Below are 22,717 nucleotides of genomic sequence, written 5' to 3' on the forward strand. Positions count from 1 at the left end.
CCAGGTTTGGCGACATGCAGGAAGAAAACAAGTCTTAAAATTTATGGACTAAGGAGAATAAAGGAAATGATGCTGTGGACATAGGACAATGACTGAGCCATAGGCATGAGGTCATTAGATGTCTAAGATATGTTAACAGTTAAAGTGCATACTCACAGCTGACTGCTTTGTGAATTGGCTCAGAGTCCCACTCTGGTGGAGGGGAGTCTTTCTCTCCTTCTGAACTGCTGCTTCCTAGTTCCTGACCAAAACGACTAGGAAGAAGCTTCGCCAGCACTGTTTGCCTGTTTTCTCCTAACTTACTGTTGGTACCTGTACAAAACATTAACAAGCCATGCTCAATGAAAAGCTCCAATTGCATAGTCAGTGAAGCTGTACACAGACCACATGGCTGTTAGTGACAAATGCCAAGCACTTCCAATGTAAAAGGCTTCTCATACATACATACATACATACATACCTTTCAATTTTGGCTGATTTCTTGGCTTCGAACTATTCCCTACAGAATGTTGTGCAGCAATTTTGGAAACATTTTTATGCTGTTTATTTTCAAGAGGTGTAGTATATGGCAACTCCAAAGAGCTGGATGGGAAGACAAACCACCATTACAAACATGTACTTCACACTTCATTTGAAAACACTAATGGTATGGATGGACAATACAAGATTGTACAGCTAGGCTTGTAAACAGCAGAAAACCATTAAAGTGAATCCCAGGTGAAAAATAAACTGATAAGCAATTGTATTAATCCTCCTACTCCTAAAAATTACTTTTGTTTTTCTTTAGATATTTCAGTTTTATTGTATATTTAAACATTTACAAATTAGACTAAGGGCTCAAACCCACTAGCAGCCTTTGTAAGCGCCAGTGATTTGAAAAAGCTCTTGCTAATGCAATGCTATGTTTTTTGTTTTTTTAGAAAATCACATCGCTCAAGTGGGAATCACACCCATAGCATTACATTAGCAAGAGCTTTTCAACTCACAAAGCACTCAGAAAAGTGCTCCTGGTGCATTAGTATGCGGTGTTCCCTATCTGGCCACTAGCCAAGCAGCAAGCGATGCGCCCTTGTGTTCACTTCCTACTTCAGGGTATGCAGTGTGAACTCCCCCCATAGGGATACATTAGGTTGCGTTAGCAGTGTGGCAATTTTGCCGCACCACTGTGAAAGGGCCTGAATGTTTTGTTGTCTTTGCACAGTGGCAGCCTATTAATTGTACCTGAGTGAAAATGCATGAACTATTGACCTTTTCCTATCTCCTTTTGCTCTCAGAAGTTGTATTCTGCCAAGAAAACTTTTATGGCTGTACTTTGCTTATCAGTAATGTTTACTATATTCCCGACAAAACACGACAGATATGTTTTGCACTCTACATACACATTTATCTCATCATGTCACATGTCGCCTCAGGTAAATCTTAACTTGACAAAGTTGTTCAGCTAATGACAGGTTTAACACAAGGTTATTTTTCACATCAACTAGTCTAAAAGAAACATTCGCATCTCTCACCTTGGTTTAACCTCTACAACAGTCTCTTTTCTATTGGCAACAGGAATCTTCTTGCTCCTTTGCTTTGTTTTACCCATATCACTTTCTAGTTTTTCCGCTATGACTTGTTTTCCCTTTAACTTTTCAGACTCCTGCAAAAGTAACACAATGTTGAGGTAAATGCAATTTTAGTAAGACTGATTTCCTATGATCATTTTAAAGTGGCATGAAACGCAAAAATTAAATGTTTTTGCTCTAAAAAGGGAAGGTCCAAGGTAACTAAAAAAACAAAAAAATCTACTTATCTGGGTCTTCCTCCAGCCCCTGGCAGCCATCCTGTGCCCTCGCCGCACCTTTAGTGGCTCCCGGCCCCCTCCGGTGCAGATGCCGACCTCGCCAGGTCAGCATCTACTGCGCCTCAGCGAGCGGCTCACAGAGTCGCACTGACATCATCCAGACTGTACTGCGCAGGATGGCGTCAGCTTGACTCCGAGAGCCGCAGTAGGCATCTTGCACTGGAGGGGACCGCAGGCCACCGGCGGGGAGCGGAGCTACGACGAGGGCACACGACAGCTGCAAGGGGATGGAGGAAGCCCCGGGTAAGTAATTTTTTTTTGTTTTCAAAAGCATCTCGGATGTGTCCTTTAAACGCAGCAAACCAGAAGAAACAATAGACCAATACGTCACTTTGACATACTGTATTTATACTTAAGCTGATTGACAACATTGACTGTTGCAGAACAAATTATCAGATAGTCTTGTAGTTAAAGATGCACCGTAGTAACCTATTTAGAATGTAGTAAATTATTCATGATACCCATTTTAAGTTAATTATCCAGGTTTTATAGCATCAGAAACACTTCCTATATCTATAAATAGCTGTATATTTGTATGTAACTATGCCTTCCCAGTGATGTTTAGCCTAGGCAGTTTATTATGCAAAATCCTCCTCCCAGAGCATTCTGGGAGATCAGGTGTTTATTTGCGACCCGTCTGCGTTTGTGTTTTGTAAAAAGCCCTCCGATTGACTTGCATTAAAATTGCGACAATTGATTTTGCCGCAATTTAAATGCAAGTCAACGGGAGGGCTCAGCGGCATGGTTTAGCCTTTAAACATTCCACTGTGATTTGCCTACCAGCAATTAAGATGTTGCTATGTGTGATAAATTTAAGAATGTAAATTTGGGGAGGAAAGATTTTACATTGGGCAATACGTGACAAAATTAATGAAGTAATAAGCAATTTTATTAATTAATCTATGTTCAGTTAAGTTACTGTTTAAGTAATTGCTATTCAAAGTATCAGGAAAGTTCTCTGCTTCCCCCCTGGACACAGCAGAAACTATTCTGCATTCTTTACACAGCTTGGTACAGTTCAAGTCAATCTGATAACTTTGGTTCGGTAATGGTAATCTTATCAATTCGCTTTTTTTGGATGAAGTAGAAGTTTTGAGTATTAACCTATCCAGTAACTTGAAAACCAGTTCTATGTTTTTACTATTAGTCTTATGCTGTGTTTAATGCATTAGACCATACAGTAGAGAAGATTGGAGTTTCATACCACTTTAAAGCAGACCTGAACTCAGATTGTCCTCTCTGCTCTAAAAGATACGCAGCATAATAAACTTTAAAGGTAACCTGAAGTGAGTAAAATATTTAAAATAAACACATGACGTAGCTGCAAAAGAAGATTACATACTAACCTCACCATCAGTTCCTTTCAGAAGCTCACCATTTTCTTCTTATAGTGATCCCTTCAAGTTCTGACAATATTTTGTCAGAACTGAAATATACCAGTTGCTGTCAGTTATATATCAGCAGCTGTCAGTTACACCTGAATGTGCAAGGTAATGTCCACGTTTCCCTATGGCTCAAGTGGCGATATTACAGTTTAACAGTGTGTTGACCAGCAAGCTGTTAGGGGGTAATGGCCAAATTTAAAATAGAGGACTGAAAAATCCATTGATCACAGTGGACAAATGGGACGCAGGAGAGGAGAAAGAGATGGAGTAGTAGACTACACAGGAGGCAAGTATGACCTGTGTATGGTTATTTTGACTTTTTATTTTCAGTTCAGGTTCTCTTTAAACAAAAAACATTTCCTTGTTACAGCTGATACAAATCCTAAAATAAATCTGCACTGTTTATACTTCCTGGGTCATGGAAGCAGACATATAGTTAACCTCCTGTGCTTTAAAATGGCCTTATCTGCCATAGGCAGTCATGTGACACCGGGTAGATATCAGATAACTTATTAGACAAAAATGAAGAGGCATTAGACAAGTGAACCTCTCTAAATACATATAGGGTGCATTTCTCTACGTGTTTCTTCAGTCCTGTGCAAGAGTTCAGGTCTAATTTAAAATTAAGTTAAATGTGGGCATTTTAATGTCCTCTAAAATACTGACCATGCCTGCAAGAAAGCAGTTTGAGGCGGCTAAATCAGACCTCTCACTATTGTTTATAGCAATACAAAAATGGCACAACCAGCACACAGACACAACTAGGAGCAGTAACCACTTCCTGGGCACAACATATCCTAGTTGTCCTCAACCATGAATTTGTGCATGGCTTGACCCATTTTCAATACTGAGGTGCTTACCTGCCCTCAAAATTACTGTGTTGCTGGACTGAAAACTACCATTTTGAAAACCCTGACATGCAAAGTCCAAGGAGACTGTCAACCCCTGTATTGGCTGAGATGGCTTTGATATTGCTGCAGCAGAAATAGTAGTGAGAGTGGCTAAATGCCAACTGTAGCCACCTCTAAACCCCAGTCTGCATTTGTGGCAAAGTAGTTTAAAGAGGAACTCCAGTGAAAATAATTTAATAAAAAAAGTGCTTCATTTTTACAATAATTATGTATAAATGATTTAGTCAGTGTTTGCTCATTGTAAAATCTTTCCTCTCCCAGATTCACATTCTGACATGTATTACATGGTGACATTGCTACTGTGGGCAAGTTATGTAGCTGTTTCTAGCTGCTCTGGCTGTTACAGACAGCTTTAAACAGCCATTTCCTGTCTGTGAACATTGTTACATTGTGGCAGTTTGCCCAGAGTACCGCGGTATTCAGAGCCTCTTGTGGGAGGGGTTTCAGCACAAAATTAGTCACACAGCGCCCCCTGATGGTCTGTTTGTGAAAATCATTCTATTTCTCATGTAAAAGGGGGTATCAGCTACTGATTGGGATAAAGTTCAATTCTTGGTTGGAGTTTCTCTTTAAGGGTATTAAAACAAACACAAAGAATAAAGTTTAAAACAGCCTTACAGTGCAAGCAGTTTTGAGTGCAGTTAAAATCGTCCATATGGCAAGCCATGCCAGTACTTATTACATTAAGCAGAAACTGATAAGTGGACAGGTTTTGGACTGTTCAATTTTAGTAACATCGCTAGTTTTCTATACCACACAGAAGGAAATGCATGGTACTTGCTCCCTATATACTGGAATTTCAATCTCTACAGGATGGGCATTATGGCAGGGCTAAAGCAGGGAGCATGGGACTTATCAAGCAGCATACATTGGCTGGTACAAATCAAACTGTAACAAAGACTAAACATTAGCCAATAATGCCAACATTTATAATGAATGTTGTAAGATACAGCCTAAAATACAATATTACCCTGTAATGGGAGGTATTGAAATATTAACCTTCACATGAACAAGCAGTTGCTCCAATAATGCATCACTTCAAATCAGTGATGCTAAATATAATGTCAATAACAGGCAAATTTATACATTACATAGGTTTTTTTTTTTTTTTTTTTTGTTTTTTTTTTAGCAAGGTGGCTTTTTGGGTCCCTTTGGTCTTTTACAAACTCCTAGTGACTCTGGGTCACCAAAAGCTTACAGGATATTCTGATTTACCTGTAGGTCAGTGAGTGAATGATTTTGCATATACCCTCACCTGAACTAATGCATAATGACCACTTGCTTACATGAAGCTGAATATTTGCAAACAGTTATAAAAAAGGCAAAATTGTACTTTGCATGGCATTTTATCATGGACTGTTTGACTCCTTTCAGCCCTCAGACATGTAGTGACCCTGGTTCTCCATGACTTTGGATACTGTAAACCAGTGGTGCTCAAACTAAGGCCCGCGGGCCGAATGCGGCCCCCCGAGGCTTTTCCACTGCCCCCCCCCCAAACCAAAATGTATAACTTCGCTGGCTTCCAATCCAATTCTGAATCAGGTGACAATGCTGTCCCAACTGGACGGCAGGTTGTCACCTGGGTATGTTTCACTGTCTGGTGCACAAAGATGTTTTTTGGGGCGCCTCATGACTGAATGGCTGCTGCTGGGAGCTCTCCTCCGGGCATGATTGGGGGGGGGGGGGGGGGAATCAAGACCTAAATTCAATGTAATGTTTTTAAACATCAGATCATTTACATTTATGAATAATCTCAAAACATGTAAAATGAAATTACTTCTGATAATCAGACACAAAGTGGTTGGGTAACATACCTCTTTAGGGAGTGGCTCAGTGTCAGGATTGGATGCTTCTGTGGTGGTGGAGGAGCTGTCATCATCTGCCTGAGTATCTTTAGTCTCCTCTTCGTGTGATTTACCTTTACCTTTCTTTTCTCGCTCTTCTTGCTTTTTCTGAGATTTTACTTTTTGCTGGAGAGACTTCCCTTTCACTGTTTAGGACAAAATGTAAAGCAGAGGCATTGAACTCCTTATTAAGGCTAAAACATCTTGGCCTCCATGGAGTATTTGATGCGCCAAACCATTCACACACAGGTCTACTGCTAAGAGCATATATAACACGATGACAAAGTCACTAACTAGAATTTTGAGAAATCATATCACAGAATACAGCCCACTTCACCAACCATTCTGCAAACCTGGTGTTATGGATTGATGGCCCATTGCTTTGCACTGCATTGAGACAAAGTGCTTGCAATTCAACTCAAGTTTGATAGTTTTCTACTGAAAACTATCAAAATGGAGCATGCCATGTATGGTAGAAAACAAATCATCATCCAAACAATCAGCTAAGCATATCAGGCCATAATCAACCTGCGTATGGCCAATTTTAGTCACATGGGTATGTAGGGGGGGAGGAATAGCAACTCCACTAGCTGAACCAATGCATCGCTACTGTCTACAGCTATTAGTGTAGCAGGTATTTTTACTTTGAAAAAACTGCAACTTAAGCAACATTTTAAATGGTGTTCTACTGGATGAATATACATAACTGTGCCTAAACCTGTCAGACAAAGCAATAACAAAAAATAAAAAATAAAGATCACTGGGCGAGAGGGCCAGAACAAGGGTCTTCAATGCTCAAGGTAGAAATACTGACGTTCTCATGTCTAACCCCAGGAGGTTGTCAAATGCATAGAACATTAAATTCTACTGGGATTGGTAAAGCAACAAAAAAAGCTGTAACAATCCCAAAAGCTGCAAGCAGTGCTTATAAATCAGGTCGACCGTGTCATTTCATAAACGCCTCCACATACAAACTCCTCCATGAACACCTGGTATTACAGGGCTCAGAAAAAGCACCAAATGCAAATCTGATCGTCAAATTTGCACAAAATACTTAGATACTTAAAACTGAGGCTCAATCTCTTATAGATCCCTTAAACAAGTTGAGTTGAGAAGAGAAGGCCAAATTCCAAGCGCCACATCTGATTAACACTAAGCACACTAAAAAACAAGTAGAAGCATAGCAAACACAGATTATTCTGTTCCCTCATTGGTTACATGAGGTTTTCAATACTACCTGAACAGATTTAGCAACAATCGTGAGCTGGCACCTTTGTAATCAATGATAACTGCCCAATCCATTGGAAATCGTTTGTTTTGAACAATGTGTTTGCCCCTTTAGTAGGACCATGTACCTATGTTTATCTCAACATGCCACTTCAGGTATGCTTTAATGTTGGAATTCTACTAAAATTCCACATCTAAAGCACAATCCAGGAATAACCAAGTCCCTGTTTTATGCGTGTTTGGCTGGTCTCACCTTTACTTCTTTGAAAAACAAAATAAATGGGCTTTTCGGTCCACCAGACATGTATAACACAAATAGGATCTGCTTAGTTTGGTTTGCCTTCTTAAAACAGAAGGAATTTACAATAATTTAGCTTTAAGTGAACATCTGTGGTTACAAATAGGATTTCTTACCTTTTGTATTTCTTGCTGCTGGAGATGGCGGTTGTTCTGTAAACACATCTGATGAAGTAGGTTCAGTGTTATCAAAATCTTTGTCCATTACTTCCATGAGACTAGTTATATCTGAGTCATCTGAACTGAGTCGGACATTATTGCCAGTTCTAAAGTATTCTGGGTGATTAACATTACTGGCCCCTATTCGGGACATGTCAGCTTGTTGCTCTATCTGAGGCACTGTTGGTGGCTGTGTTGGCTGCTCTGATTGTGCAGATCCTTGTGGCTGAATAGGGTTCTGATTTAATTTAGTTCCTCGAGAACGTCTGGTTAAAGCTGAATTATGAGTAGCTGCAGCAGAGTCTGTGGGTAAAGAGGAAAGCCTACTAGTAGGCATTGCAGAAGAAATCTGTCCAGCCATCCTGTTGGCTACACTGGAGCTAGTCTTTGTTCTAGATGATTCCACATCATGTGTGCTCCTTTGCAGGCTGGTTGCATTGTTCTGCTTATGATTACCCGTGGTAGATCTTGTAGAGGCGTTGCCACTGTATAATCCTCTGTTAGTGGTATGACTCGAATCCGGTCCTATAGAGTTATAGCTTAAAGAGGGTGGGGAAGAGAGAGGACTTTGTAGAGGTCACTCAGGATTTTAAACATGTATCTGATAAAATACGTGCAAGCATCAATCTAGAGTGAAAGCAATCATATTTAAGATAGTCTTATTATTAATTAACATTGAACGGTTATTAATTTACTGGCTGCAAGCATAATATGACATGGCAGCTGCTTTACACAAAATTTATAGCATTTTGAGAGGCAGTATAAAGAAACACATACTTGGATTTATCTGAACTTTAAAACTTACTTGTTCTCTGATGAAATACCAACTATTCTCCTGAGGTCAAATGGCCGACCCAAATGAAATGGAGGATTTGAAGCTTCAAAAGACAGCCTCCTCCGAAATGGTTCCCATATCCCTTGAGCTTCTAAATACGCTGTTCCTATTACTAGGAGAAAAAGCAAGCTGGGGAAGGAGAAAGAGTAAGTAGGGAAATGTGGATATACTGTCAAAGTACAAGACCAAACACGTGAAATGGGATTTTTGTAATGAGAATGACAATATACCCTACTTTTATTATTTATCTCTAGGAACATCTTAAAGGGCAACTGAAGTGAGAGGGATATGGAGGCTGACATATTTATGTCCTTTTAAGCAATAACGGTTGCCTGGCTAGCTTGCGGATTTGACGCCTCTAATACTTTTAGCCATAGATGCTGAACAAGCATGCAGCAGATCAGATTTTTCGGACATTACTGTCGGATCTGACAAGATTAGCTGCATGCTTGTTTCTGGTGTTATTCAGATTCTACTAGAATCAAATAGATCAGCAGGACTGCCAGGCAACTGGTATTATTTAAGAGGAAATACATATGGCAGCCTCCATATGGTTTTCACTTTAACACAATATACAGAAATGTAGCAAGATAAAATGATAGCATTAATAAAAATTGCTACACAGACACTCTGTTAAATATACTTGGGGAGAGGAAAGTTCCTTGGAATCAGTTTTTTAAAACACAACAATGCTTTGTCCATTTTTTTCTCAATTAAGAAGAGACCGCACATGTGAGACAAGTACCTCATTATTCCTGAGATCACAACGTAGAGGGCCAATTCCCAGTTGGGTCGCGGAAGTGCTTCTGCACACATGGCAAGCATATGGTATGGGAGGGATGCATTCAGTACAAATATAAATTCAGACCCTCCTGCAGTTACAATCTTTAGTTCGCGAATTATTCTTGAGGAGGTAAAATCTGGTGTAAACCTTCAAAATCAGAAGACAAAAACTGGGTTTAAATCTAATATGATAGCAACATAAAAGGACGGGCAAGCGAAATCAAATATGAGATCAGTCTTATATGAATGTCGATTGTTACAGTTAGAGCCATGCATGGACAACCTTCTTTGACACTAATTTCAAACATGTTGGAAGGTCTGTGAGGCAGTTTAGTCAAAACCAGTGCACAGGTGTAAAACCAGTGTAAAACTACTGCTTTTGACAAATCTGCTCCTCTGTGCTTACATACTGTTACACTGTCTACAAAGAAATGGGTGTAAGCACAAGCTCACAATACTAGACATACTAAATATATTTAGCCTGATCTAATTAATCTTGCTTTCTAAAGCCTTGTAAACGCGATTGCCTTAAGTTGTCGGGGATGGACGATAAAGACCACCTCAGCTGATAATCAGCCGTGCGTACAGCAACCGGTGACCCACGAACGATCCAGCAGGCGGATCTACTCACCAGCAGTGATGCCGATCCCATTATTCGTGCAGCTCCCTTGGCTGCCATGTGAAGTCAGGCACAGGCCGCTCGTTGTCCCTCTGTCGTCCTCCCACATAACAACACAGCACCTGGTCAGCTACACAGCTGACAAGTGTGTGTGCAACCCGGCCCATCGATGTCGCCCAAGGAAATCAGGTCCTGATCACCGACAGGCAACATCCATCAAAGGAGTCAAAGGTGTGTATGCACCTTAAGTCAAACAGGATCTAGGTTCAGTATTTGGAGTCAACAGCATGAATACAATTAATCCAACCTGCCTCATGTCAACAGTCCAGACTGGCTAGGATATTCCAGCTTTGGTGAAAATATCACAACTCACCAGGTTACTCTTCAGTGTCTTATTAGGATAACAAACGCCACCTTTGCTGCCACCGGCCATAACAATAGGATGCCTTACCTGCCCACAGAACAGGCAAATGATAATGAGAGGATTACACTATGGCTTTCATGCACAAAGCATTACCACATACAGTAATGCAGAAAACAGCTCATTTTACAGAACATCTTATTTAATGTCAATTAAGGTTGTTATCGCATGCCAAGTTGAAGTTACCGACCAGTGAAGTAATTTACTGACTTGTGCTGCAAATACCGCAACACGTCAGTAAATATCAATTCACAAAGATTAGAGAACATGATAAAGCCAAGTGAGATGTTCGCTATTTAAGACCAGTTCTTATCTGTCAGAAACTAGCAATCAGCATGCAACAACATTGACCGATTAGAGCCAATAGGAAGAGCCTCCTCCTCCTCGCCCAATTTGATCCGGATGCACTGACGGGTGGGAGACAAGAACGACTGAGCAGGAGAAATAGACATTCAAAGAGGCTTTCGGCAGATGTGCAGATCTATATAGTGATACACAGAAAAGCTCCCTCTAGTGGCATGCATGCACATCTAAAGGAATGCAGGAAGCCTTTTGATCTCTAACAAGCTGTCACAGGAAGGTCTCATGCAGACCAGTCTGCACAGCTTGCTGCAGAATCCTACTCCACTGGTGAGACTTCTACATTACTGAGCAGGGCTTAGTGAGTTGAAACAAATTTTTTCAGTAAATTACCAAAATTGTACCGCACATGTCTTTGTTGAGAAAAAAAAAAAAAATCAGGTTGGTAAAATGCAGCATTCGGTATTTTAGACTTTTTTTTTTTTTTTTTTCTAAATTCACAAACAGCCCTTTGTGATTGAAGCCAATGCCTCCAAGTACAAGACTATGCACGGCAGCTATGGGCATAGATCTGACACCTAGGAAGTACACACAGACATGTGTTCTTTCCATTTAAATGCCAGATAAAGAAAGTGTGTGTGTATCTCCTGGGAAGATTGGACTCCTCGAAGTAATGGCAAGTCGCAACAAAAGTAATCTTTAAAGAGTAACTGTTAGGCATTAAATGCAAAATAAATTTTCGATTGCAGGGTGTTACACAGCAAAAAAAGGGTGCCAACAAGGCAATTCAAACATTTAAAATCAATCTTACTTTTTTCCTGATAGGTTTTTTATCCTCATGCCCCCAGGCTCTAAGAGGGTACGCACGGCCGCAGAAGAGAAGTTACAGGCAGGCTAAATCAGCCTGATTGGCTGAAGCCTCTGTCACTCACCTTTCTGCGCTGCGACTGGCCGCCTTGTGCTGCGACTGGCCGCCTTGTCTGCGGTGAATCTAGCCGTTGTTAGAGCGCAGGGAGGGGGGCCAGAGGCCATCTCCTGTCTCTGACCTCTGCCTCCCTCCTCCAGTAGCATCTCCGCTCAGTCCCTGCCCGCCTGCTGCATGTGCCGCGGGCGCTTTCCCCTCTTCCCCGCACTGATCAATGGGGTAGGATAAAGGCGGCGCACACAGACTCACCTAACAATGGTTCCAGGCGCTGCAGTTCCCCTCTATATTCTCTGCACTGCCGCTGGCGGTAGTGCAGAGAATAGACGAGAAAAGCAACGCTTGGATCCATTATTAGGCGAGTCTGTGCCTGCTCAACTTATCCTCCCCGCTGTGCTCAGAATAAGTGTGGGGAAAAGAATCTACCCTAGGAACCAAGATGGCCACTGCCAGGAGGGGGATAGTTCATTAAGAAGATTCAAAAAATTAATGAAATCTAATAGGTGGACAGTGCAATACATCTGTTATGTAAGTAGAGCAATTATTTATCTACTTACATGTGCATTTTTTTAGGGGGGCATATTATGGCTAACAGTTGTTCTTTAAGGGGGGGGGGGCACAGAGAGTTTTACAACAGGTGGAAAAAACACTCTAAAGCAATGTTTATAATGTCTTGTGGAATCAATGCCAAGGGGAACCAGGGCTCTTTTGAAGGCGAAAGGGATGCCCTAGTTAGTACAGTGCTTAGTGAATATTTGCACATATCTATCACACTTACAATATGACAATATCCTTTGAGGCATTAGGTCCTAGTGCAAACTCATCACAATTTACAATCTTGAATCCATATCCTTCGCATGCATATCCACTGATTTCCATGCTTTTAAATATAACCTGAAGCGGTCCTGTGTTCTCGACTTTGAATGTTCTCTTAAGAGTGAAATTTGGTTCCTTGGGCTTTATTTCTGGAAAAAGAATGAAGGTTAAAAAAAAAAAATCAGCTTTAGAAAGAAAAATCTGCTAAAAGCACAAATTTAGAATATTTGGATCACTAAGCTAGGTAAGGAATGCGGATTGGTAGCTTAATTCACAGTTTATAAAATGCTACACAGTTTTGTCATACAAGATTTTCTTGCATTTCCTACACACTGTAGACATTAGATCTCAATTATTGAATCACTACTTAACAGGTGAAAATTGGGTTTAGAAAAATAGGTCACTCTTAAACACAGTAGAGGGAAGACTCTGTATAGTCCAAAGGCTTCCCGTGTCCTCCTAGTCCCAGAAAAGAGCATGTTGGCCAGGTTATTGTAGCCACACTGCTTGCCATGTACATGTATGCCGTTCTGTGCCTGCACAAGTATGGGTAGGCACAATCCAGCCTTGCTTGTGAATGAAGAGGAGCATGTCTACAAACTCAGAGGGTCCTGGGCAGTGGCAGTAGGGGCAAGGAGGGCATGGGAATCCTCTGGGTTATTCAGAGGTATCCCTCTGTCCAGGAGTTATCAGTTTTCTTGCAGGTTTAACCTCAGGCTACTTTAAAATGGCTGTCAAATAATGGTTTTACCAGTATGGTTTCACTTTCTGGGTCAGTGGAGAGCCACGTTAGTAGAATTTTCTACACATCCCTAGTATTTACCTCAAAACATCCAAAACCGGGCACAGGAATTCATTTAGATACTTCTCTGCATAAGACAAACTTTCAGCTAAAACCATGAAACTCCATTGTATGTCTCCTTTAGTATCACACCCTCCGTTTATAATAAAATATCAAAGCAGTATAACTTACTATCTGTGCACTCTTTCAGAAAAGATTCTGTAATTTTAAATCTCAGGAAGCTTCCAGGACCTGGAGCTTTTCCTCCAAACTTAATATTTTCATTTGCTCCCTGTCCTTTCACAGTGATTACATCAATCGCTGTCAAGTTATTTCTAAAGGGGAAAAAATAAAACAACAAACATTAAGTTAAACACAAAACATCACAATACGCCACAACAAGCCAATTTCTTCATGAAGGGATATGACAGCAGGCTGAAGAACTAAATGAACAAATAACCCACTAAATATATAGGAAATCGATTGATGTATACAGTGCCATCAAATTGTGTGGCACTGTACAAATTAAACCCGAAGCGAAAATAAACAAATGAAATAAACAATTGTATCTCTTTTTTATCTCCTAAAAATGACTTAAGATATACCACCGTTTTATTTTATGTTTAAATCTACTTTTTACGTTTTAACTGTTTTATTGTTTTTGCTCAATGACACATTCATTGAAGTATGCCAGAGCTAAAATCTATGAATTATTGACCCATTTCATCTCGTTCCTGCTTTCAGAAGCAATTTTCTGCTGGAAAGAGTTTTATAGTTGTAATTTCTTATCAGTGAGGGTCACACTGTAGTTACTTCCTGTCTGAGTCAGGAATGCGTCAGCCATGTACATACCTGATATTTAAAGGGGAACTTCAGCCTAAACAAACATACTGTCATCAAGTTACATTAGTTATGTTAATTAGAATAGATAGGTAATATAGTCTCTTACCCACCCTGTTTTAAAAGAACAGGCAAATGTTTGTGATTCATGGGGGCTGCCATCTTTGTCATGGGGGCAGCCATCTTTTTGGTTGAAAGGAGGGGACAAGGAGTAGGAGACACAGTTCCAACTGTCCTGTGTCCTGATCACCCCTCCCAGCTGCACACGCTAGGCTTCAAATGTCAAATTCAAAATGTAAAAAAGAAAAAATTGCACCAAAACAGCAGAACGAGAAGAACAAAATCAGAAATCCCATCATGCTTTGCACAGCATCAGGGGAAAAAAGCCCGGGCAGTTTTCTTCTGTGCAGCTAAAAATGAGGCTTGTATAAGAGAAACAAAGTTCCAATGCTGTGAAACTGTTAAAGAAACACCAAGCCTTTTCAGTGCTGCTGAGTCGATTTTTAGTCCGGAGGTTCACTTTAACTCTTTCAGGCAGAGAAAGAAAAAAAGGAACACCGCATAGTTATGAGTGTGCTTGGCACTGTACATACCCTTCTCTATCTCATCATGTCACACGTCACTTCAGGTATCCTTTAACCTCCTTGCCGGTTATCCCGAGCTCAGCTTGGGGTAACCTGCGTAGGAGGATTTCTCAGGCCCCATTGGGCCGATTTTCAAATTTTTTTTCCCCTACATGCAGCTAGCACTTTGCTAGCTGAATATGGAAATTAAGCAATGTGGCCCAAGGATTCCTCCAATAAGCAGACCTCAAAACAGTGTGCATGTTCCTCTGCTAGAAAGCAGCATTTATGGTCTTCCTTCCTTCCTCTACTGCTGAGAGATTAACTCTGTGTGGCCAGTAAAAAAACCAAAAAAAAACCAAAGACCTACAACAGATTCTTATAATAAGACAGAATTATTTCCAGTGAATCTGCACTGTGGCATCACCATGAAATATTAGTGCAGGATGCAGTTAGCCTGTTCATTTGAAAGACAGCCAAGTAGAATTTGTAACCCCTAGGGCACCTCAATAGCACTTTAAACATGCATGCTAACAATGTAGCTCACTAATAAAAAAAAATTCCATTCTACATCCTCGTTTACATTTAAAAGTTCAGTAGGGGCTGTGTTCCCCTACTTCCACAGAAATTGCAGTCCGATATAAAAACTGTTGTAGTAAGTGTTTATTGCACAGTAGCTGAATTAGACAGTAAATGAACAAATGCTAGCAGAAGCGGCTTGCTGGCAAAGCATGAATTATAGATCAAAATAAAAATAATACCAACATATGTAATAGCAGCTCCGTGATCAGCAGATAATAGTGACAGTCAGCAGAAACTGCAGGAGGCAATTCTGCATGTTATGATTAAAGACGTTCTATTTTTCTTCAGCTGCAGGATGCCTAGCTGTATGTACAAGCCCTAATTTTGATAGAAGTCAAAACTCACAGCAACTCGCATAGTGTGAATGAGCCCTAACATAGCTAAGTAAGCTGGAGAATCCCTACTTTTGAATGATCCTATGTACTTAGTAAAGCTCTGTTCACAATCCGTCCATTGTGGTCCATTCTTTGAACTGGACTATTTTAGGCTCAACGGCCTGCCACTGAAATTGAACCAAAAGTTGTGACCTGCACAATTTTTCCAGACATCTCACAATACCAGTACTATTTAAGACACATCTAATGCAATAGACACAGCAGAGACGGTGAACTAAGGGGTTCATGCCGTGGATGGTGACTGTGTGTCCTGTGTGACCATGCACAGCACAAATTCATCATAGTGTGGATCAAGCATTAGGCTTTTGCATAAAAGGTATATATATATATATATATATATATATATATATATATATATATATATATATATATATATATATATATCGATAGATAGATAGGACTAGTGCAGGAAATAAAACAGTACGTGTAAGGAATGGTAAAAGGAAAGTGTAAAATACAAAAACTACTTGTTATAATAAGAAAACAGAACAACATTTTTCATGTTACGTCACAAGATAAGGTTTTTATGAACACTTACCTGACTATAAGCAACGAGGATACAGTTTTGTTAATCACTGGAGTGAATCTAACTTTGACACTTTTCTTCTCTCCGGGCTTCAAGATTAGGTTGAGCACTGACTGGCGGGACGGCCCCTCAACAAAACCTTGGCTGCTCTGGACAGGGGTTACCTGTTAACAATACAACAAACATGTCACACCCTACCCTTTACTGCTGAACTCAAAAACCGATTCATTGAATTTTCTCTGTCTATCTTAGCCTAACAGCATTTTGCAAAAAAGGTGATGTATCTGAGCATAGGTACCAGTAGGTACCAATATTCAGGTTTGTTTAAAATGTGAATTACACTGAACTACAATGTGCGAGTATCTGTGATCAATATCACACAGACATGCACTCCATTTGTGGTGAGAGACTTGCCCATCCATGGCCACCTTTGTTCGATCCTCTGTGACTTGCAACCGATGAAGGCTATGGCATGCTATACAGTTTGCTCTAAATGCTTTAAAGAGGAACTCCAGTGAAAATAATGTAATAAAAAAAGTGCTTCATTTTTACAATAATTATGTATAAATGACTTAGTCAGTGTTTGCTCATTGTAAAATTTTTCCTCTCCCAGATTTACATACTGACATTTATTACATGGTGACATTGTTACTGTGGGCAGGTTATGTAGCTGTTTCTAGCTGTTTTGGCAGTTAGAGACAGCTGTAAACAGCCATTTCCTGTCTGTGAACATTGTTACATTGTGGCAGTTTGCCCAGAGTACCGCAGTACCAGAGCCTCTTGTAGGAGGGGATTCATCACAAAATCAGTCATACAGCGCCCCCTTATGGTCTGTTTGTGAAATGCAATAGATTTGTCATGTAAAAGGGGGTATCAGCTACTGATTGGGATAAAGTTCAATTCTTGGTCGGAGTTTCTCTTTAAAGAGAATTCCATGGCCATGCACAATCCCAACATGTGTAATTTTAAAGGAAAAAAAAACTTTTAACAGGCTATTGCTTTTTAATAAACTTGTGCAATTTAAAATATTGGACTTGCTATGTGTTCATGTGAAGACACAGGCACATTTAACACAAGAAAAAGATTGTACTGGTTATAATTAGACTAAAAATTAAGGAAGCAAAAAGTTAAATTTACAGCAGCTTTCCTACTTGCTCACAAGTAAAGGGGCTAGTGTCACTACAGTAGATTACTCCACTGTGAAAAGATTGCTGTGCCACAGTCTGAAATAAACTTTTTTCCTTTAACAACACCAACCAATTAAGTAGACAAAACCTGCTTTAGTGTTCATAGTTAATGGGGAAAACCATAGCAGTGATCCTGTTGCCAGAGTTTAGTCGTGCTTTGAAGTGAAGTTCCATTTTTCTGATAATAAGGTCATAAATTGTGTATTGATGCTGCACAAATTATTCTGTAATTAAATGTTACGAGTTCCCTCCTTCACACAAACTGAGTGGCCATTTTCCTTCTCCTGTTTGCGTATTTACATGCACGAGATAGAACAATTGTTTATTATCTTCCACATTTGAGCTGCGTGACTGATAGCTCTAACATTCCAAATTTGACAAGTTTTTGTTCGGGCTGTTGAGGAGTTTGCAAGCACACACAATAAGGTACCATGTAAACAGACATGATGACAGGTAATGGCAAAACTGACAGCTGGAACCAGGAAATGAAGTTACACCAATCCTCCTCCAGCATGCTCAGCTTCACACATTAAAGAGAGTCTGAAGCCTTATAAAATTCCTCTTTTTATTTGACATTTGTGTTAAGCAATATGGGAAAAGCTAAAACGCTGCATTCCCACGGCAGAACAATGTAATTGAACTCCTCAAATCCCTGGGGCAACATTTGAGGCTCCCTCCTGGTAGAGGCAGAGCTTTGTGCAGTAGCTCTGCCTCTACTCGCTTGAATCTCCGCAGATCTCCATCTACTCCCGCCCCTCTCAGTCTTCTTTCACTGAGAGGGGCAGGGAGAGGCGGAGATCTGTGGAGATTGACGCGACTGGAGGCAGAGCTACAGCACATGAGCCATAAATTACTGTTCTACGTTGCTGTCACTTACAGTAAGTAGTAGAAATCTGAAATTACCGACTTTTGGACTAGCCCATCTTCTCATAAGGGGGTTCTCAGGGTTTTTTTTATTTTTAAAAGCACTTAGTGAGGCAGTTGCTCCGTCCAAATTCCAAAACAGTGTGCAGGGAGCAGGGAGGCTGGCCAGCATCTTTGTATGAATCATTTACAGGGAATGTCTTTATAAAGAATAAAGGCCATGTTGAGAATCCCCTATGAAGAGGTGGACTAGCCAAAAATCTGTCGGTAATGTCAGATTTCTACTTCTTTCTGTAAGTGACAACAACATAGGAGAAAAGTAATTTATGGCTCATTTTACTCTGGAAGACTCTCTTTTAGGGGCTTAGCCATTCTCAACTAGCAACCGAACACCTCAAGGCTGACAACTAATTTAAGTTTATATTTTGATACATTTACACCCCCCCCCCCCCTCCCAAAAAAAAATCTAATACATCAAAGTATTTCAAGTAGATGAGTCAGGATACACGCAAGATCATAGCTTTTGTGAAGAGGATTGTGTTTTTTTTCCCCAAATGACTTTTTCAAATGTACAAGCTCCTGCAGGGTGAAATGTATATTTTTGCATTTAGATTGCTTCCTGAGTGGAAAAATAAGACAGCTTCTCCCTTGTGCAAGGAATATGAACATAAAGTCCATCCTGCTGACCCATACTTTCAGTATAAAATACATTTCAAAGTTTAAACTGTTATACACCGTATTTTTCACCTTATAAGACACACTTTTTCGCCCCCAAAAGTGTGTGCTTAAATCCCATCAATCTTAATGTGTGCTATCTGCACATGTTAAGATGAACGTTCTTTAGTGAATCAATCACAATGTCACCCACGGGTCTAGCAAGCTAACAGTACTGTGGCTAAAGCTTCTGTAATTTACTTCCAAAAATCCTTCACCAGGGGTAGCACACCACAAATCTAGGTGATCACCAGGGCTTCCACAACTTTAGTTGAAGTGTGTGAAATCTTTTTGGAGACAGAATTGCAGTGCCACCTACCGTATTTTTCGCCTTATAAAATGCACCAAAAAATGCCCATTATATACATGCACAACTTACACTGCACGAGTAAGATGCAATGTAAGTGGCGCATGTATGGCGCATGTATATAGTGTTACACAAATTGTATTTATTAAAAAAGCTACAGTTAAAATGTTAAAGGGGTCCTGAGCAGACGCCGTGGATATGCAAATAAGCATACCTACGGCTATTTGGTTAAGAAGAGACACTCACTGGCCCTTTAGGTAAGCTCTACTGATCCCGGGATGGTCTCGATCAATACCGTACATGGGATCCGGGGACTCTGCTGAAAGTCACGCTGTGACCCCAGAAGGGGAAGCCTGCGGGTCCTCTCTGCACAGGCTTCTTCCCCCTCTCTCTGCCGCGTGTCATATTGCGGTTCACACGTGGAGAGGAGGAAGAAGCCAGGAAGCCTGCACATGCTCAGAGGGGACCCGCAGGCTTCCTCTACCGGGGTCACAGTGTGACTTTCAGCAGAGTCGTTGGATCCCATGTAATTGATAGCAGCCAGCCCGGGTGCAGCAGAGCTTACCTAAGCTGCCAGTGAGAGTCTCCTCATAACCAAACAGCCAGTATGCTTATATGCATACCCATGGCGTCTGCTAAGGGTCCCTATAAATTGACCTCTGGTCATTTTTAGTGCTGCTATGAGTTGGTAGTTGTAATTATGTTTACCGGTATTTTAATACAATTTTTAAATGTAAAATACATAAGAAAAATAATTTGTAATTTTAATCTACCGTAAGCCCTTGTGACATAAACACTCAAATAAAATAAGTTATTTGCACTATCACCACACACACACACACACACACACACACACACACACACACACACACACACACACACACACACACACACACACACACACACACACACACACACACACACACACACACACACACACACACACACACACACACACACACACACACACACACACACACACACACACACACACACACACACACACACACACACACACACACTTGAATACTTACATTATTTCGTAAAACTTTAAATTCAAGTGTCTTCAGGTCTATATTTAGGGATTTGCTAATATTGAATCTTTAAAAAAAAAGGTAACGAAAAAAACAATTAGAGATTTCAGGCACACAATTTGCAAAATGTATAAAGTACAGTATTCAATTAATTTTCCACATTATTTCTGCTGGAGTTTTTTTTAACACACTAGGTTTCAGATTTCAAAGACAAATTAAAACTGTATACTTGCATGCGCATTTAACTGCCGCAGATATATAAATTTAGCACATAAAGCCCCATACCCATGCTGGTCCACTCGGCTGTGGCAGACAATAACCCCCACAGCAAAGAATCGGGCGGGCGTCAGACCAGAATGTGTACAGTGGCTGCATGATGGTCACTAAGGCCCAGTTCACACCACACAGATCAAAAACTGATCCCTTTAAAACTGATCTAAACAGATTTTGGGCATCAGTTTGTCATCAGTGACCCTCTGTTCTGTTACCGCACAGTCAATGTGATGCATATGTTGATCCGCTGAAACGGAGCAATGTGTGTACGCATCATATTAACAAAGGATCCAGTCTGTTTAGTTCCGCTAAACAGACTGTTTTATGGCATTGTGAGCCAACTGTAAAGATCGGGCATGTTGCATTTTTAGCAATGCCTTACACCTAAGGGTTGCACAACTGCATTGTTCTTGTTGTTCCCCCGCCAGCTGGAAGCTGCTCCATCGTACCCGCTAGTTGTTCCTTACAACTAACGCATAGGAATCAAGTTAAGTAAATACTTTTTTTATTTTTTATTTCCTGGATGTTTCCTTTAAGAGTTGGACTAAAGTTGGTCATGCACCATAAAAACTTGATCATATTTTACAACTCCCAATTCCTTTGCCCTTGCTATGGTTTTTTTGTGTATTTGCAAAGTCCCAGTCCCATTACAACAAAAATGCAGCATGCAGTGTGTATGCATCATGTCACAGCAATTCACAGATTCCACGTCATAAGAACAAGCCCTTAACCTAATCAACCTGTTAGAATTATACTAATTCTATTGGCTATTCTACTACACAGATTTGCACTTTTTAAAACTGTTGCCACATTTGTGTGAAGCCAAATAAAAGCAGATTGCCCAATCGTTCAAACTGCAAACAATTTTGCACCTGGGAGTCCACCAGTCAGCACCTGGACCCAATAAGGTGCAAAGGCAATCAGCAGAAAAGTAAACAACTTGGTCTCGACCTGGATTTTTCAGCAATAATGGCTCAATTTATTAGTACCGCAGCCACATTGAAGCACACTGTGGCTGTGCTACTAATACATTTAAAATAAATAAATATTAAAAAATCCATGTCGAGACCCAGTGGTTTACTTTTCTGACAATTGTGTGAAGCCTCATGTCTGTTGCTGAAGCGGGACCATCTCTCCTTTGCTTACACATTTTACATCCCAAAATGAAGGAAAGTCTCAGAGTCAGGACCTGGCCCAGCTGGTACAATATAAATAATGTAACTGTGACTCTACTGATAAGTAAATAGAAGCAAAATTCTACTTGACTGAGGAATAGGCTAAAACATTCAAGAGGTTGTTTATGGTTTGCAGCTAAATAAGGGCCAGTGCACACGGGCGACTGCTGGGAGTTACGTGGCGTCTGTCAAATGCTTTTGCAGAAAAGTATTTGATGGCTTTCAGCGGCTCTCTGCTGCGATCAGCGGTTTTCACCCCCGCAGGGGGACACAGATGCGGCGGTTAAGCAACCCCAAAGCTGCATGTTGCTTCCAGAAAAAAAAAAAAAATCCGGAACGGAATGCAGTGTTTGCGTAAAAGACGGTAAAAGTACAGAACAAGCGATGCCATTCACTTGAATGAGCATCACTTTATACAGCGTCTAGGACGGCGGAAAACGACCCACAATCGCCTGTGTGAACCGGCCCAAAAGCAGGTTTTTAGGCCAATTGTCAAGGCACATTGGGGCCAGATTGCAAAAGGTCAGCTGGAGCAAACTATTCACTCCAGTGGTCCATTGAGGGACTTGTAGAGTCTGGAATGAATGAGTTTTCACCATAGGCTTCTATGGGAAATACATCCGCTTACCCGGAAAAGGTGTTGATCAAAGGCAGCCAATAGAGCAATGTGTAAATGGATCCTATTAATAACATTGAAACCAGGGATCTGATTATTGTCAATTTTTTTGCAATCTGTAAAAACGGAGCAAAAAAAAAATAAATAAAAATAAAAATTGAAGAAGAAGATGAAGAAGAAGAAAAATGCCTATTTTTGGCTCTAGCGTGAACCACGCCTCACTCAAGACTCCTGCAAAGTTGTGTTTGCAATTTGTACTATACATGCAATTGCACTATCTCATGTGTTTATTTTCAGTCCAGGTCAAGTTTATTGGTTTTAGGCTAGGTTCATAGGGGGACAGTGCGGAGCTGCGTTAAAGTTTTATAACGCAGCTTACCGCACTGCAATTAAAACTATGCAACATTCACAGTGCAACATTAGCGTTGCATTGTAACGTGTAGCGTTATGGTAACGCACTGCTGCAGTGTGTTACCTCTAAAACGCACACGTTAC

General features: G+C 40.5%; 1 protein-coding gene across 7 annotated transcripts in view; it reads right to left on the reverse strand.

Annotated features, from left to right (window-relative positions):
• The window catches only part of TMEM131 (transmembrane protein 131), a 248,280-nt gene that overhangs the window by 20,956 nt on the left and 204,607 nt on the right, over positions 1-22,717 (reverse strand). For 4 of the 7 annotated variants that reach the window (XM_068268159.1, XM_068268158.1, XM_068268157.1 and 1 more), the window contains 11 exons: positions 20,159-20,225; positions 16,065-16,216; positions 13,339-13,481; positions 12,328-12,514; positions 9,250-9,435; positions 8,475-8,633; positions 7,628-8,208; positions 5,957-6,132; positions 1,512-1,642; positions 461-582; positions 157-312 (listed from right to left, as the gene is read on the reverse strand). In XM_068268159.1, coding sequence (XP_068124260.1) covers positions 157-312; positions 461-582; positions 1,512-1,642; positions 5,957-6,132; positions 7,628-8,208; positions 8,475-8,633; positions 9,250-9,435; positions 12,328-12,514; positions 13,339-13,481; positions 16,065-16,216; positions 20,159-20,225 — 2,060 coding nt within the window. The remainder of the gene's footprint in view (positions 1-156; positions 313-460; positions 583-1,511; positions 1,643-5,956; positions 6,133-7,627; positions 8,209-8,474; positions 8,634-9,249; positions 9,436-12,327; positions 12,515-13,338; positions 13,482-16,064; positions 16,217-20,158; positions 20,226-22,717) is intronic. The other 3 variants (XM_068268162.1, XM_068268161.1, XM_068268160.1) reach the window with 1 other exon arrangement.

Source organism: Hyperolius riggenbachi, chromosome 2, assembly GCF_040937935.1.
Source record: "Hyperolius riggenbachi isolate aHypRig1 chromosome 2, aHypRig1.pri, whole genome shotgun sequence".
Taxonomy (NCBI): domain Eukaryota; kingdom Metazoa; phylum Chordata; class Amphibia; order Anura; family Hyperoliidae; genus Hyperolius; species Hyperolius riggenbachi.